This window comes from Crocuta crocuta, unplaced genomic scaffold (genome assembly GCF_008692635.1).
Source record: "Crocuta crocuta isolate KB4526 unplaced genomic scaffold, BGI_CrCroc_1.0 scaffold525, whole genome shotgun sequence".
Classification (NCBI taxonomy): Eukaryota; Metazoa; Chordata; class Mammalia; order Carnivora; family Hyaenidae; genus Crocuta; species Crocuta crocuta.
In genome coordinates this window covers 924,473-941,192 of record NW_027527986.1, presented here as the reverse complement: position 1 = coordinate 941,192, position 16,720 = coordinate 924,473, and the positions used below count along the sequence as shown (strand labels likewise).

Genomic DNA, 16,720 nt, shown 5'->3' with positions numbered 1-16,720 from the left:
CTAAGGGAATGTTTCGTAAGAAGGGTTTGCATGAACACCACTTCCTCTGCTTCCTGCTCAAGAATGTTGTTCCACATTAAAGAAGCTAATGACTTGAATATGACTTGGAAAATGGGCAAGTCAGCCAGGCTCTAAGAAGTAACAATCAAGCAACCAACCACGTGCACATATGCCCGCTGGCTCCTCTGGTTAGTTACAAGAGGAGCCTGAGTTCAGCAACTGCTATAAGGATTCTGGAAAGGAGCACCTTACTCCCAGAAGGTGGGGTTAAGAGTGAGGCACATCTGCACTCAGATGCAGAGCCATACTCACCTGAAACGGGGATGCTTGTTTATGGCTTCATCAGGAAAGAAGAGGGACTTAGAAGCACCTCCTTCCAGTGGGTTGGGTTTGAACTCTGGCAGCGTGAACCCAGGACAGCCTAATCTAAAACAAATCAAAGAACTAAGTAGGCAGGATTGATCTTCAAAAGTTAACTCTGCCTCACCATCACCTCAGCTGTTAAGAACCACGCTCATCCCCGTTACCCACTAAGGAAGGTCAGCACATGGACACCATGTCAATACTGTGTTTTACAAACACCCTTTCAGCACTTGGCCTTCTTCACCAACATCTTTTGTGACTGCGGCCCGTTAGTGACTGTATTAGAGACTGACCTTTCATCCACTCGGGATCTCCACAGAGCTTATTCGCCTCTGCCCATCTCGTCACTTAACAGCAAGGACCAACAGCACGGAAGTCCCTAGGCTCAGTCATATCAACTGTCACTGGTGTTGGTTCCCCCTATGCAGCTTCTGAGAGGTCTTCCTTTACTAGCTCTTATCTCTCAGATTATCTTTTGCTCCCTGCACACCACCCCCACCCCCCCAACCTGTTGATAAGCTTTGTTCAAATATGGAAGGGCTCTCTTGTTTTTTGCCTTTCCAGGTCACCTCAGGAGTTCTCAAGATTAGGTAGTGTCTCTACAGATGTCCCCATCCACCCCTGACGTCTACCTCTGACGTCTGAAACCTAACCTTATTATGTTACTTGACCTAAAGAAGAGCTTTAATTCCAATGCAAAAATGAAGCTCTGTATTTATCCCTAGATGAAAAACTCAAATTCCACATCAACTGCAGTGACTCCACCAGTTCTTCAGGTTAAGAAGTTTAAGGTCATGGTTAAGTGTGCTGCTGTGAGAGAGGACAAAGACTGACAAAGTTCATGAAGGCAAAACAAGGGAGGCTCTTGTCAGGGCTTTAGATCAGTGGTAGGAAACTTCTGGCCTAAGAGTCAAGACTAGCCCATGCTTTATTTTCAGCCCCAACCTTTTATAAAATAAAGTACCTGCTGGCTGCCTACATCCGCCTTGTGAACAACAACTGAATTTGCTGATCTTATCTAGGAAACAGTTTCCAGCTTTAACGAGGGTTCCTGAGAATTCTTGCAGCTATGTGCATGATCTACTATGAGCCTGCAAACTCCGGAGAAGTCCTGGAAGAGTGGCAAACTTCAATCTTGGGGATTCTTAGCCAACCAGAATTAGGCTGAATGGAAAGGACAAGGACGTAAGCAGTCAGAACTCAGGTCTTCAGACTCCTACAGCACTGCTTTTCACACCATCCACAAAGCTTTCTGTCACAAGAGGAAATGTTTAATGTCTGCGCTGTGCAATACCAGTGTGTCCGATGCGTGTGACTAGTGAACACTTGACTTGAGGCTAGTATGACTGAGGAACTAAATTTCCCCTGTAAGTCTGCTTACATTTAACTCTTCTCTTGGGCACTGTTTGGGCTTCAAGATCCATGATACAGAGTTTTGCCTCTTTACAGAGAGAAAAATCACACTGTTTACACTTAAGAAACGGAGTACTCCTTTCTCTCTTGACCCCCAAACAAAACCTTCTTTATCATTTACCATGGGTATAAGGCGAACTTTCTACAACTAAGTAATAATTATTTTTGTTTTGTTTACAAATCCAAAAATACCCTATCAAACAATGTATGACTAAGCTTTTTTAAAAAAATTCAATTTTTGGAATAAAAAACCTACTCCTCTGTCTCAACTCTCCCTTTATAACTCCTACTGCCTTTAGGATAGCAACCCAAATTCTCAGTTAACCTCATGTGGCCCCACCAACTACCTGCACAGGTTCCCCTACACTCTAAGCACCCACCGGCCAGCCTTCTTCTGGTTCTCACAAGGCTCTACATGCTCTCCCCGTTCATCCTGGGACATCTGCCCACTCTGCTCCCTCTTCCTAGGCCATCCCTCCCCTCCCCACTCCCACTCAATTCCCACCAGGACTCCTACCCCACATCCTGGGCAGAGCCCACCTGACCACCCATCTTTTCCCCACAGCGCTACCTCAACTTTCCGTTCAGTGGATCTGCAGGTATCTGATCAGTCTCCGCACAGGCAACAACTGTGCCCCTCTGCCTTTAGGACGGCACCCCACACTGCATGGGCCTGGCACCCCACGCTGCATGGGCCTGGCATGAAGTGGGCATGCAAGGATCAGAGTGATGGGCACAGTCAGGAATTTTTTTTTTTTTACTTCCTCCTTAAAAACCTAGGGCAAAGGGCCATGACAATTCTCTTCCAAGCAAACCTGTCCACCCTCCTTCAGCTAGGGATTTTATTTTGGCAGGGAAAGAGGAGCGGTCTGCATAATGGAATCAATGAATCACAGGAAACAAGAGATGTATCTCTAAATGTCCAAGTTGCTCAAATAGGGTCTCAGCTACTTAGAGGTTAAGATGGAGACTTTTACATGGGGCGCCTGGGTGGCTTAGTCGGTTAAGCGTCCGACTTTCGCTTAGGTCATGATCTCGCGGTTCGTGGGTTCGAGCCCCGCGTCGGGCTCTGTGCTGACTGCCAGCTCAGAGCCTGGAGCCTGTTTCAGTCTGTGACTCCCTCTCTCTCTGACCCTCCCCTGCTCACGCTGTGTGTGTGTGTCTCTCCCTCTCCTAGAAAAAAAAAAAAAAAAAAAAAAAAAAGATGGAGACTTTTACAAAGAAAATTCCTATTCGGTGTCCTTCCAAGACCAGCGGTAAAATGTCGAACACCTGTGTTCATTATGGACATTTATCAACAACAACAAAAAAAGGGAGGGTATAAAATAGTTCTAAGTGTTCCAGTCCAAGGAAACCAATCCCCAAACAAAGCTCTTTTGAACTTTGAGGAGGTAAGCGTACTTTGCCACAATCTGAAAGATATCTAGCATAGATAAGCAAGATTGACAATTTGGGAGAACTGCATTCCTATGCAGAGCTCCTAGGTTTAATTGTCGATACTTACATACCTCCTTCTAAGCTAGGAATATATAGCTTCACTATTTATGTTTACTCGAGATTGACTTTTATGAACTTTCAGCCGTAACTAGATTTGAGGACAAACTGTAAATTGCCTTTTCAACACAACACTCAAACATGGCCTGATGACCCCCTCGTTCATAGTTAAGATGGATCAAGAGCAGACTGGAAGCAAGGATGCCAGTCTTCCAACAGGTGGCCCTCCCATCAGCCACCAGTACCACCATTCACTAGTGGGCAAACAGGCTTGGGGAAGTGATTGTTAGAGCCAAGTGAGAAGAGCACTTGATAATCATCAGAGACTCAGCTACTCCTTACAGGGTCAGAGCTGCTTGGCAGACGCGCTGCCCCTGCCAGCCGGGCCTGCGGTGGGCACTGCCATGAGACTACCCGTCACAGCGATCCTCACGGTCGTGCCCACTGAGGCCAGACCAGTGCACTCACCACAATGCTCTGGGCCACCACCCACCGACTGGAACTGGCATGCAATTTTTGCCTGCAGCTCTACACGTTACAGATTCTATCAAAGGCAGTATATAAAGTATGAACTGTTTATGAAGTATGAGAACCGTGCGGTCAAATGCTTGGGTCATGATTTGCTTTTAATAACCTGAAGCTCTTAACTATCTGCTGGGGCATGTTAATATAGGAACTAACCTGGGAAACGAAGTTATTGTGCAAAGAGCCTGATTTTCTCCTAATAAAGAGGTTGCCTCCTTCCGGCGTTTTCTCATGTTGTCTTCAACTGTGTTGAATTCGGACATTGTTCCTCCGTACGGCTGTCCAGGTGTGCCTTCAATCATGTAACTGCCGTACTCTGGTCTCCACAGGGTAGGATGGCTACAGAGGAAGGAAAATTCCATTCTATCATATCTTGCTGCTATCTACTCAATTTTTACAAGTTTTTAAAAAGTCAGTTAAAGAAAATTTAGAAACTGTTCAGTATAAATGAAGCTAAAAACTCCTTCACAGTTCTCAAAGGCTGATAATTCTCCAGAGCTCTCCAACCATGTAAGGGTTAAAAGTACTGGACCCAAAATATTAAGTAACCGAAAACCACACACGGGGCACTCCCTGTCCAAGACAAGCTAGGCCACTTTGTGAGAAAGGAGAGGAGGCCTTACAGGCTCTTTCAGTTCAATGCTGGGCTCCAAACTCAAATGCTGCCTCCCAAAATCAAGTGAGCAGAAAAATGAACTGGAAAGGACATGCCCTTTCACCTCTTTGTCTACTTAAGGGAATACTGAAAAAACCTCCCACCAGTCAAACAAATTCCTCTGTAAGTTCGATCTTGCACCAGGATTTGTGATCACAGTAATGCCTGGTCAATGGTTTTTTGTTTTTTGTTTTTTAATATTTATTAATATTTAAGAAGTTTTATATGGAGTTTATAGTGCTAAGTGCTTTATAATACATTAATATATAGTAAATGTCAACATCCTACATGGAGAGTATTATTATCCCTACTTTACAGATGAGGAAACAGAGGCACAGAGAAGTAACTTGTGCAAGGTTATACCCAGCTATGAAATAGGGGAACCAGGGTTTGCAACCCGGCAACTCAGAACCAGAGCCTGTGCCCTCAACTACTATGCCATCCTGTCTCCTATACATCTGAGGAAAGATTCTATTTTAATAGTTCTAGCAGTCTCAGAAACACTGTAACAATCCTTCAGTTTATCAGCTTACTTTGGGTTTGTCCTTTCTCCCTTTTCTTGTAGAGTCTCAAGAACTTCCTCTCCAGACAGGACCAACTGGACTCTCTTATTTTCATGATCAAAAGACACCAACATGTATTCCACCTATTGAAAGTAAAAGAGAGGTTAACCTTCTTCCACACTCCTCCTTCCCGTGTGACCTTTAGAAGGCAGAAAAACGAAGGTTGGAAAGGACCCACAGTAACTAGAGACAGTCACATCTGCTTACACTGCACACAACGCGTGCTCTTTCGCATAATATGAAAACCTGGAGAAACTCATCAGTCAACAGTGGCACTGTTTGAGGACGAGAACTTATTCCTTAATTGTTTCTTTCTTCTGCTCTGCTAATATCCTAAAGAAAGGTCAAGATGCCCATTTTGACAGACTGTACTTCGAAAGAGAAATATTTCAAAACTAAGGTTCTGTAAACTGCAGTTACACAAAGAAGCTGCATTTTACAATTTATTTCCTCATATGGCAATGGCAAGTAAGTAGTTATCTGGGCATTCTAATAATGGTAGATTTTCCTTATCTACTGGCAGGTTATTTTTTTTTTTAATATTTTTATTTATTTTTTGGAGAGAGAGAGACACACACACACAGCGTGAGCAGGGGAGGGTCAGAGAGAGAGGGAGTCACAGACTGAAACAGGCTCCAGGCTCTGAGCTGGCAGTCAGCACAGAGCCCGACGCGGGGCTCGAACCCACGAACCGCAAGATCATGACCTAAGCGAAAGTCGGACGCTTAACTGACTAAGCCACCCAGGCGCCCCATCTACTGGCAGGTTATTAAGTCCCACTGTAAGTTGCATTGTTGGAGAGTTAATTCACAGTCATAAACACACCAATATGGAAATGTATTTTAGGAGTTTCAACAATTTAGTTTTGGTTTTTCATGAGTAACTTAAGGCAATGTGCCCACTCTGAAACCATATAAAATTTACAGTGTAAGGTGCACTACTGCATTGATAACAATACCTGGTGGAATTCTGATAAAATCAGGAGTTAAATACCAAAGGAGGACTTTTCTGGGTGGAGTACAAATAGAACCTGCTTTTGTTTCCCCTGAAATCACATGCTTTAAATCATGAGAGTTGGTACAAATAGTGAAGACTATGAATCATGATTTACAGTTGAAATAAAACACTATCCATATGTAAGTGAAAAGGTATAGAAATGGATCATACAGGGAAAACTTGAGAATACCCTTTGTACAAGATACCAAGACAGAGAAAAGAAAGGGTAGGAAACTGATGCTCCACAAAGCACACCCAGTCAACAGATGGGTTTTGTTTCGCTTGTCATAAAAAAAAAGGAAAAAGGAAAAAAAAAAAAAAAAGCAGCAATACATCCACTATCTCCACCATCTATCTGACATTTCACATGCAAATCCGGATTTTCAGCCTTAAAAATAAATGCCCAGGGGCAGCTAGGTGGCTCAGTCTGTTAAGTATCAAGTGTGGGACTTCAGCTCAGGTCTTGAGTGATCTCAGGGTTCCCGAGTCCGCGCTGACAATGCAGAGCCTGCTTGAGATTCTCCCTCCTGCCCCTTTCACATGTATGTGTCCGCGTGTGCGCGCGTGCGCGCACACACACGCACACGCATTCTCACTCTCCAAATAAACTTAAAAAAAANGTGGGACTTCAGCTCAGGTCTTGAGTGATCTCAGGGTTCCCGAGTCCGCGCTGACAATGCAGAGCCTGCTGGAGATTCTCCCTCCTGCCCCTTTCACATGTATGTGTCCGCGTGTGCGCGCGCGCACTCTCACTCTCCAAATAAACTTAAAAAAATTTTTTTTAATTTAAAAAACAAAAACAAAACCCCTCACAAATGCCCAGAAGCCACGTAGTTGGCCCCAGTCTTCAACAGCAGGGTGTGAACGGCTCTCTTCTGAGAGACATGCTCTGGTCTGCAGTGGCCTATTCTCTTATTATGTGTACCTGCCTGGCCTTGGAAGCCCATTTCAATCAGACGCCCCACCACACAGTAATATTCAACCAGAGACTGTTTTGCACCTCAGCTCAGAGATATAATTATAAAGGGGAGAAAATGTTAGTAACCATAGGAAATAGCCTAGCAGATTTAAACAAACTTTTGAACCAACTTTTATTCGTTGTTACTATGACTGAATGTGCTCAACCCAACCCCTACCAAATTCCTATGTTAAAGCCCTTAATCCCCAATGGGATAACATCAGTGCCCTTATTAGAAGAAATGGGAACAATCACCTCTCTTGCCACCATGTGAGGACACAGCAAAACGGCAGCTGTTCAGAAGCTAGGAAGAGGACCCTCACTCAGAAATGAATCTGTCACCACCTTTGACAGTGAACTTCCCAACCTCCAGGACCATGAGAAATAGATGTCTGTTGTTTAAGTAGGCTACCCAGTCTGTGGTGTATGTTACAGCAGCCTGAACTAAGAACGCAGTTTTAGTGACGAATTTAAGTTCCCATTCTTGCTTTTCTATTAGAACATATTTAGTTCAAGAAATAGGTAAGACTACTTGGCTTAGCTACATGAACAGAAATGTGAAATCTGTACTTGTTATAATCACTGTCAAATTCCTGAAAACTGTGGGCTGCAGAATCTGAAATTGCTTCCAAATTTAAGCACAGGTTTTTAGATAGTTTCTCCTTCCTGATCTTCCTGATCAGCGAAGAGCTGATGGAACAGCAAAACTTAGTCTCAGGATAGATATGTGAAAATATCGGAAGTGTAAGAAACAAGTTTACCTTTAAATGAGCATAATGAGAAAGGACAGGCCAAGAATTTTCCTATGTGGATCCAATCTTCAAACCCATCATTCAAAGCAGGCATCATCACCTATTTTACAGATGTGCTAAGATGTGCAGAGAGGCTGAGTAAGCTACCCAAGGCCACAACAGTCAGCAGATGTGAACCCAGCCTGCCTGGCCTCCAGGCTCAGCACACCTCGCAGCTAGGACTACAGAAGATGCCGATCTTGGTTAGCGATAAGCTTTTAAAAATATCATTATAAGCTATATGAGGCAGGGACAGGATAGATTACTGGCTGAAAACATAAAAAACAGATTATGCCTCAATTTTATGAAGTGGACCTGACATTCTACCATAGAAGCTGACACATCAGTTACAGTTACAGATTTAAATAGATGCCTTAGCACATCTCTTAGGCCCAGGACAGAGCTTCTGGCTCTAGGACGCCTTGGCTAATTAATACTCTCAGGTGTTTTCCTACTTCAGTCAGTACTTTCTCCTTTGCGCACTGGCTCCAACACATCTGCATGGCATCATCTATTATCTGGGTTATCTTCTTAACCACGTAACATGTTTCCTGAAGGACAGATGAAGAGATACTTCCTAGCTTACTGAGTTCCCATCATTTGTCTATTACCAAAATGAGTAATAATTTTTGTACCTATTATACACACTAAAGTGGAATGAACTCTGATTGGTTTCCTAGTTTTGAAGTAATTGAAATCCTTAGTTTTCAAAATCACTGAGGCCACAAGTTTAAAGCATGGGAATGGCACTGAAGAGCAAAAAGCTCAAACTCGGTCTGAGTTTTAAATATCAGCCAAATGCATGACCTTTAAAATGCTTACAAACCAAATGCTCCTTAATTAAAAAATAATCATTCATGATTTCATTAAGTGAATGAAACAAAGATATCAGAGTATTTACCAAATGGGGGCCCATGGGTGGCTCAGTCTGCTTAAGCATCCAATTTCAACTCAGGTCATGATCTCACAGTTCATGAGTTCAAGCTCTGCATTGGGCTCTGTACTGACAGCTCAGAGCCTGGAGCCTGTTTCGGATTCTGTGTCTCTCCCTCTCTCTCTGCCCCTCTCCAGGTTGCACTCGGTCTTTCTCAAAAGTAAACAAACATTAAAAAAAAAAAAAAGTTTTTTTTAAAACTATAGTTATCCAGTTGAGAAAAAATAAACTTACTTTTGGATAAAATCAAAGATCAGTAAGAAGCCTTAAGAACTTTGAATGTTTTTCGAACTCAATTTTAGGGTGTTCTGAAGCAACTGCCCCCCAAAAGTGGCTTTGATTTTTCTGCATCAGTGCTCAGAATGGTTCTTTCAGCTCTTGGCTTTGTTATCTTTGTAAAATCTTCCTCCACTCACCTCAATACACTTATATTTCTAATTCTAGATCACACAAACAGTCAAATAATTAACTCAAATTCTCCTGACAGCTAAACTAGAGCCAAAATGGAGTTTAGTTCAAAGAGCCAGCTGTTGAGTGATAATAAAGTGATACATTAAGGCAATGATTTTCCCAGTGTAAAATACCTAAAGCCAAAGTGTTTATTATTATCTGGATTTTGTCCCCATCTTAAACTCTTTCTGCATCCAAAGAATGAGAGGAAACGACAAAATCGAAGAGAAAAATAACGAAACAGGATACAGAAGCCCTTCTGAATACAACAGATTCCAAGGATTAAACCGTACCAGCTTCTGAACTTCGAATAGCATCTAGGCTGTGTATTCTGAGTTACAGCAATGTCTCTCCATGTACAATGCACACGTAACACAATTCCAAGACATTTTAAGTGGATTGTAGAGTGACTAATTCAAATTTGTGTAATCAACATATACTTGGAAGGAGTAAAAATAGCCACTGAGCTCTATTCTCAGTACACAGATTACAACTCCCTAAATGTAACTTAGGGACACTGCTATTTGTGCCCTTTAGTGATCTTTTTAAGTGGGGAGTGAAAAGACAATAAAAATAACCGACCACTATGTGAGACACTTATTTTAAAATGTGCCCTTTTTCTATACATTAAAAATTTTTAAATTTCATTGTGAAAAACGGTAAATTTTATCCCACTAGAATGAAAGCCACTAATAGATCTCTGAGCTGTTGAATCCAAGACAAAGGCACATTCACAAGACTATTGTGTAGTTTATGTGTTATATGGTGTTGCTAGGAATGACCTGAATACAATAATCCACTAGTTACTCAGTGCAGGTTTGCACAAGCATGAGGTGCTTTATGTTCATCTGAAATTAGGCCAATAAAAGTAAAGAATCTTAATTGAGGGTGATGTAAGTTCTCAGGACAATGCTGAATATATAGTAGACAGCGAAGCACTCGTGGCATCAGAGTTCAAGGTAACAATAGTAACTCTTCATATAAAAATATTCAATTTTTTAGGATTTATATAGTCTTTAAATGGTATTTACCACTAGTTAAAAAAACCTCCTTTGTAAAAAAATTTTTTGATACTCTACCACGAAGGTAAGTGTTTCAAAGAGTTTGGAATTTGAAGAAAAGCTAGACATTTTATAAGACAGGAATTTTTAAATTTCTACTCCCCAGAGTTGAAAACAGTACTTAATCAGGAAAGCAATCTAGTTCTATAAAGCTCAGAAGGCATTACAGGCAGTTCCCTATTTACAGAGATGATACTTGGAGAAATTCTTTGGTCTCCAGCCATCCTCCCGAAATTGAAAATTCAGGGCCAGCTCCTCAACTCCACTGCTGGCTCTATTCCAGTAGCCCAAGCAGTAGTCTTGACTCTTGCTAGAACAGCCTGCTGCTTCTGAGACCCAGTTTTCTCCTTACACTAATTCCAAAACAGGCGCACAGCCAGTTTGAGGGTTAAGGCCATAGTTACAGTTGATGATCAATCAGTACCAAAATCTGTGGTCTTGCTGCCCCAACCCCCATCCCTTTGTCCTTTCACCCACTCAGACAAGGCCCAGTGTTGGATAGATGCTGACAATGCTGTGAAGAGTCAGGCACATATGGCTCCCTTTTCTCAAGCTTCCTCCATTGCTGCTAGAGTCAATAACAGAAAAAGGGTGAAATGATCTGGGTGAGCACTGGAGATAACCAAACAGAGCTGTGCATATGTAATAGGAGGAACTGATCCAGTCTAGTTCGGAAAGGCTTCCTGGAGGAAAGGGACTGGCCAAAGGGGAGGGTCTACTGATGTTTCAACCACCTCCCACAGGATTCCCATGGTTTCCCAACCACCATTCTGACTGCAGCAGCATCGTCTCTCTGGCTGGTCAGAGAGGCAGATAACCTGGGCTCACCCCATAGAGATCATGCCACGACAGTCCTTCTCTAGATTATAAACTGTTTCCAAGCTAGCGGCCATGCTGACTATCCAGAAGACAGTTTTCTCACGGGGCAAAATAAAAGGACCAGTATTTTTGAGCACTCTCAACCATTCAGTTGGATGGCATCCATTTCTGTAGTCAGCATGATAACCCAAACTTAGATCACCTAAAAAAGAGGTGCCAGCCACACTGATGCTTCATGTTTTGTAAACCCCTATACTTAAATAGGGAAGATCTGAATAACAAGACCAAAAGAAGAGCTGTGCTTAAGATAGTGAATAAACTTGAGTAAGAAATTCTTCTATGAATGTAATGAAATTTGATGTGGCTCAGAATCTGGTTTAAGGTGGACTCCCAGGTTAGACACATCTAACAACATTACAAATACCAAAACCCCTGTTTCATGTGGTCATGTCTGAGCATTTGGGGGGACCAATAACTATGAAGTACAAACTGTAATACATGTGCTTTTGTATAGCCATGTATATGGTAATGTTTTAAACTGTTGATATGTTATATTAAACTGCCCTGTGTTCCCCAAAGAAATGTTTCAGTAGTTTAGTCTAAAGTTATCAAATTCTTACAACATTTGATGTATTTTGACTTTCTCTCCTACTGTGAAATGTCATTTCATACCACAGAATTACACAGCGTGTACTCTAGGGAAGTTTACACTTTTAGAAACCAAAATAAACATAGCCTCACCCGAACCTGGTCTTCTGTTGCCATCCCAGATTAGGACTTTCGCTTACAGAGTAGGTTGCTTTTTATTTATAATATGTTAATCTCAATCTTAACAAGGCATAACATCAGTGAATTTCCGTACGATTAGGTGAAGTTACTTCCTTGAATCATTATCTTGGCCCAAAGAGAGAGAAATTCTTCACATGCCAAGATTAGTAATATGAAGCCTAAGTGAAAAAACCCAAGACTTTAAAAGAGAAAGAAAATGGGAGCTGCTGGGAAAATTATGAGAGACAATGACACCTTTCACTAAAAGAAAATCACACTCTCCATTATAGCAGATAGTAAGCACATGTAGCTATTCTGATTTAGATTTAAAATAAAATGAAAAATTCAGTCCCCAAGTCCCACTGGCCACAAAGGGATGCTGGCTACCCTAAGGAGTAGAGCAAACATTTCTATTACTGCAGAGAGTCACAATGGATGGCACTGGACTAACACCCAAAAGAAAACACAATCTTGAAATTGCACATGGGCATATTAATTCACTACACTGGAAATCCCTACAAGTAGATCTGCTCTTTCATGCCCTATCAATTGCAGGAGACATTTATTTTCTGGACCTCTGAATTTGAGTCAGTTTTTTTTTTTTTTTTTTTAACCTACACCTNATACCACTACACTCCAGCCATTTGTCCGTTTTCATTTTCTAGTGGTTACACAGACCATCTTAAGGCATTCCTACCTTCTTTCTCAATCAACTCTAGCAAAACCCAACCAGTCTTCTCACACAAATTAACCTCACAAAAGGTAGCTCATCAAGTAAAGTTAACCAAAAGTCATGTTTCCCATGGCCATTAACACAGACACTGAAAGAAAGGAAGGAAGGATAGGAGGGAAAGAGAGGAAAGAAAGAGNAGGGAAAGAAAGGAAAGAAAGAGAAAAATAGAAGAGGAAGAGAAAGAAAAGAGAGAAAGAAACCTAAACCGAAGACCATTCCTCCCGAAGAAACAATATTTAAATATCATTTTATTACCGCAAAACATCTCTTAGAGCTGTAGCTTTTGGGTTTTCAGGAAAGTGAACTCCTTGGCTCTTTCCTGCAAACACATTCCTCTGCCAGAGTCCTAGTCACCACGGGGCCGGCCGACAAGAAAGAAGGCATCGTAGTCCCCATCCAGATAAAGTCTGCTTTTGATCAACTACTGTGTAGTGCTCAGTATGGGGAGGTGTGCCCCTGGACGGGGCTCCAACCAGGTGTGGGCGAGCTTAGGGCTTTAGCAAGGGGCATGCTTGTTGCTGAAGAGAACACACACTCTCCACGGTGGAACAAGTATTATCTTTCAAGGTGTGTCTATAAATTAGGTGGGCTTAAATTCAAGGACTGCCCAAAAAATAGGAGAAATCTGGAGTTTCAGTTTTTAGGAACGAGTTGTAGATTAACCCACCAAACAAAGAGGCTTAAAAAAAAAAAAAAGTGCTTTCTAAAGAGACTAAGTGAGAGCCAAGCATAAATCAGAAATTTTACCTCCCAAGTGGGACTGCTGTGCTCTGACCCATCCAGCCCCCAGAGCCAGGGGCGGGGGGCTGGGGGAGCAGGGATTCAACACCATATTCCACGATCACAAGAATCTGAGCACAGATGCTCTTTCATAGTCACATCTTATAAGGCAGTATCAGGGCTCCCCCTCAGAATGACACCTGGATGGATGTTTGGGCCGATTCCTCCAAGAGAGCAATTCTAACCCCCTTAAGATCAGATTAGGAGGATGGAGACTCTCGTTAATAAAAACTCCTTTCCTGCCATATTTGAAATTCCTGTTAAAGAGGTAGGTCAAAGGTCCTGATTCTGGCCCACTACCTGCTGGCCTAGGGTGAGGTTGTCGCAGGCTGCATAACTATCAAGTGAGGTCAGCCTGGGATTCATATAAAGGGCTCATCCGCATCTGTCTTTTCACAGGGCTCTGGTGCCAGCAACAGATTAGCTGGGAAGGCTGCAGTCACATCATTAAAGCTGCTAGCATTCCTCCTATAGACTGAGAAATTTACCAAGCGTATTCAGTATTACAGTTTTGAAAGAATGTAGGTTGGCATTTCACTAGAAGGGAATCACTGGCCATCTGGTAACGAAAAATACTTAACCATCTGTGGCCCTGAGACATTTCTATTTTCCCTCAGAAACAAGCTTACTTCCTTTATCACCATCATCCCTTCCTCTTTTTTTCTTCCTTTTCTTTGCACCTTCAATCTCATCTTGGGTTGGAGTCCATGAAAACTATCACAGAGTGCTTTTCCTCCTGCTTATTTGGGGGCCAAGAGTTCAGGCTTTGCTGTCCGTCAGTTTGGTAAGGAGCACATAAAATCTGCATGAGGGGCACCTGACTGACTCAATCGGTCAAGCGTCTGACTTGATCTCGGCTAAAGACATGATCTCATGGTTTGTGAGATCAAGCCCCGAATCAGGCTGTGCTGGCAACTCAGAACGTGCTTGGGAGTCTCTCTGTCCCTTCCTCTTTTGCACACTCTCTCACTCAAAGAAACTTAAAAACAACAACAAACAACACCTGCATGCAAAGTACCTAAACCAGTAGTAAGTACAAAGCACACTCAGANAACCATACCACTACACTCCAGCCATTTGTCCGTTTTCATTTTCTAGTGGTTACACAGACCATCTTAAGGCATTCCTACCTTCTTTCTCAATCAACTCTAGCAAAACCCAACCAGTCTTCTCACACAAATTAACCTCACAAAAGGTAGCTCATCAAGTAAAGTTAACCAAAAGTCATGTTTCCCATGGCCATTAACACAGACACTGAAAGAAAGGAAGGAAGGAAAGGAGGGAAAGAAAGGAAAGAAAGAGAAAAATAGAAGAGGAAGAGAAAGAAAAGAGAGAAAGAAACCTAAACCGAAGACCATTCCTCCCGAAGAAACAATATTTAAATATCATTTTATTACCGCAAAACATCTCTTAGAGCTGTAGCTTTTGGGTTTTCAGGAAAGTGAACTCCTTGGCTCTTTCCTGCAAACACATTCCTCTGCCAGAGTCCTAGTCACCACGGGGCCGGCCGACAAGAAAGAAGGCATCGTAGTCCCCATCCAGATAAAGTCTGCTTTTGATCAACTACTGTGTAGTGCTCAGTATGGGGAGGTGTGCCCCTGGACGGGGCTCCAACCAGGTGTGGGCGAGCTTAGGGCTTTAGCAAGGGGCATGCTTGTTGCTGAAGAGAACACACACTCTCCACGGTGGAACAAGTATTATCTTTCAAGGTGTGTCTATAAATTAGGTGGGCTTAAATTCAAGGACTGCCCAAAAAATAGGAGAAATCTGGAGTTTCAGTTTTTAGGAACGAGTTGTAGATTAACCCACCAAACAAAGAGGCTTAAAAAAAAAAAAAAGTGCTTTCTAAAGAGACTAAGTGAGAGCCAAGCATAAATCAGAAATTTTACCTCCCAAGTGGGACTGCTGTGCTCTGACCCATCCAGCCCCCAGAGCCAGGGGCGGGGGGCTGGGGGAGCAGGGATTCAACACCATATTCCACGATCACAAGAATCTGAGCACAGATGCTCTTTCATAGTCACATCTTATAAGGCAGTATCAGGGCTCCCCCTCAGAATGACACCTGGATGGATGTTTGGGCCGATTCCTCCAAGAGAGCAATTCTAACCCCCTTAAGATCAGATTAGGAGGATGGAGACTCTCGTTAATAAAAACTCCTTTCCTGCCATATTTGAAATTCCTGTTAAAGAGGTAGGTCAAAGGTCCTGATTCTGGCCCACTACCTGCTGGCCTAGGGTGAGGTTGTCGCAGGCTGCATAACTATCAAGTGAGGTCAGCCTGGGATTCATATAAAGGGCTCATCCGCATCTGTCTTTTCACAGGGCTCTGGTGCCAGCAACAGATTAGCTGGGAAGGCTGCAGTCACATCATTAAAGCTGCTAGCATTCCTCCTATAGACTGAGAAATTTACCAAGCGTATTCAGTATTACAGTTTTGAAAGAATGTAGGTTGGCATTTCACTAGAAGGGAATCACTGGCCATCTGGTAACGAAAAATACTTAACCATCTGTGGCCCTGAGACATTTCTATTTTCCCTCAGAAACAAGCTTACTTCCTTTATCACCATCATCCCTTCCTCTTTTTTTCTTCCTTTTCTTTGCACCTTCAATCTCATCTTGGGTTGGAGTCCATGAAAACTATCACAGAGTGCTTTTCCTCCTGCTTATTTGGGGGCCAAGAGTTCAGGCTTTGCTGTCCGTCAGTTTGGTAAGGAGCACATAAAATCTGCATGAGGGGCACCTGACTGACTCAATCGGTCAAGCGTCTGACTTGATCTCAGCTAAAGACATGATCTCATGGTTTGTGAGATCAAGCCCCGAATCAGGCTGTGCTGGCAACTCAGAACGTGCTTGGGAGTCTCTCTGTCCCTTCCTCTTTTGCACACTCTCTCACTCAAAGAAACTTAAAAACAACAACAAACAACACCTGCATGCAAAGTACCTAAACCAGTAGTAAGTACAAAGCACACTCAGATGCTACGGGCTATTGTTTTCTGCCTCTTGGGTTGAGGCAGAACAGGGACTTAGAGGGGTTTTTGAATGCTGGTTACAAGCCTGTAATGGGCCAAAGCAAGCTGTAATTAACATGAAATCAAAATTTTGAAATTGAGGGGTGCCTGGGTGGCTCAGTCGGTCAAGCATCCGACTTTTAGTTTTGGTGCAAGTCATGATCTCACGGTTCATGAAACTGAGCCCCGTGTCGGGCTCTGTGCAGTGTGTAGCCTGCTTGGGATTCTCTCTTTCGCCCTCTCATTCTCTGCCTCTCCCACGCTCATGCTCTCTCTCAAAATAAAGTTAGAAAAATTTTTTCAAATCAAGAATGAAATATCAGGGGGCACCTGGGTGGCTTAGTCGGTTAAGTGTCCGCCTTTCGCTTAGGTCATGATCTCGCGGTTCGTGGGTTCGAGCCCCGCGTCGG

General features: G+C 42.8%; 1 protein-coding gene across 1 annotated transcript in view; it reads right to left on the bottom strand.

The window, feature by feature from the left end:
• The window catches only part of GCLC (glutamate-cysteine ligase catalytic subunit), a 53,368-nt gene that overhangs the window by 21,145 nt on the left and 15,503 nt on the right, over positions 1-16,720 (bottom strand). Inside the window, exons 2-4 of the mRNA XM_077752879.1 lie at positions 4,984-5,096; positions 3,952-4,134; positions 313-426 (exon numbers count right to left, since the gene is read on the bottom strand). Of these exons, the coding sequence (XP_077609005.1) occupies positions 313-426; positions 3,952-4,134; positions 4,984-5,096 (410 nt within the window). The remainder of the gene's footprint in view (positions 1-312; positions 427-3,951; positions 4,135-4,983; positions 5,097-16,720) is intronic.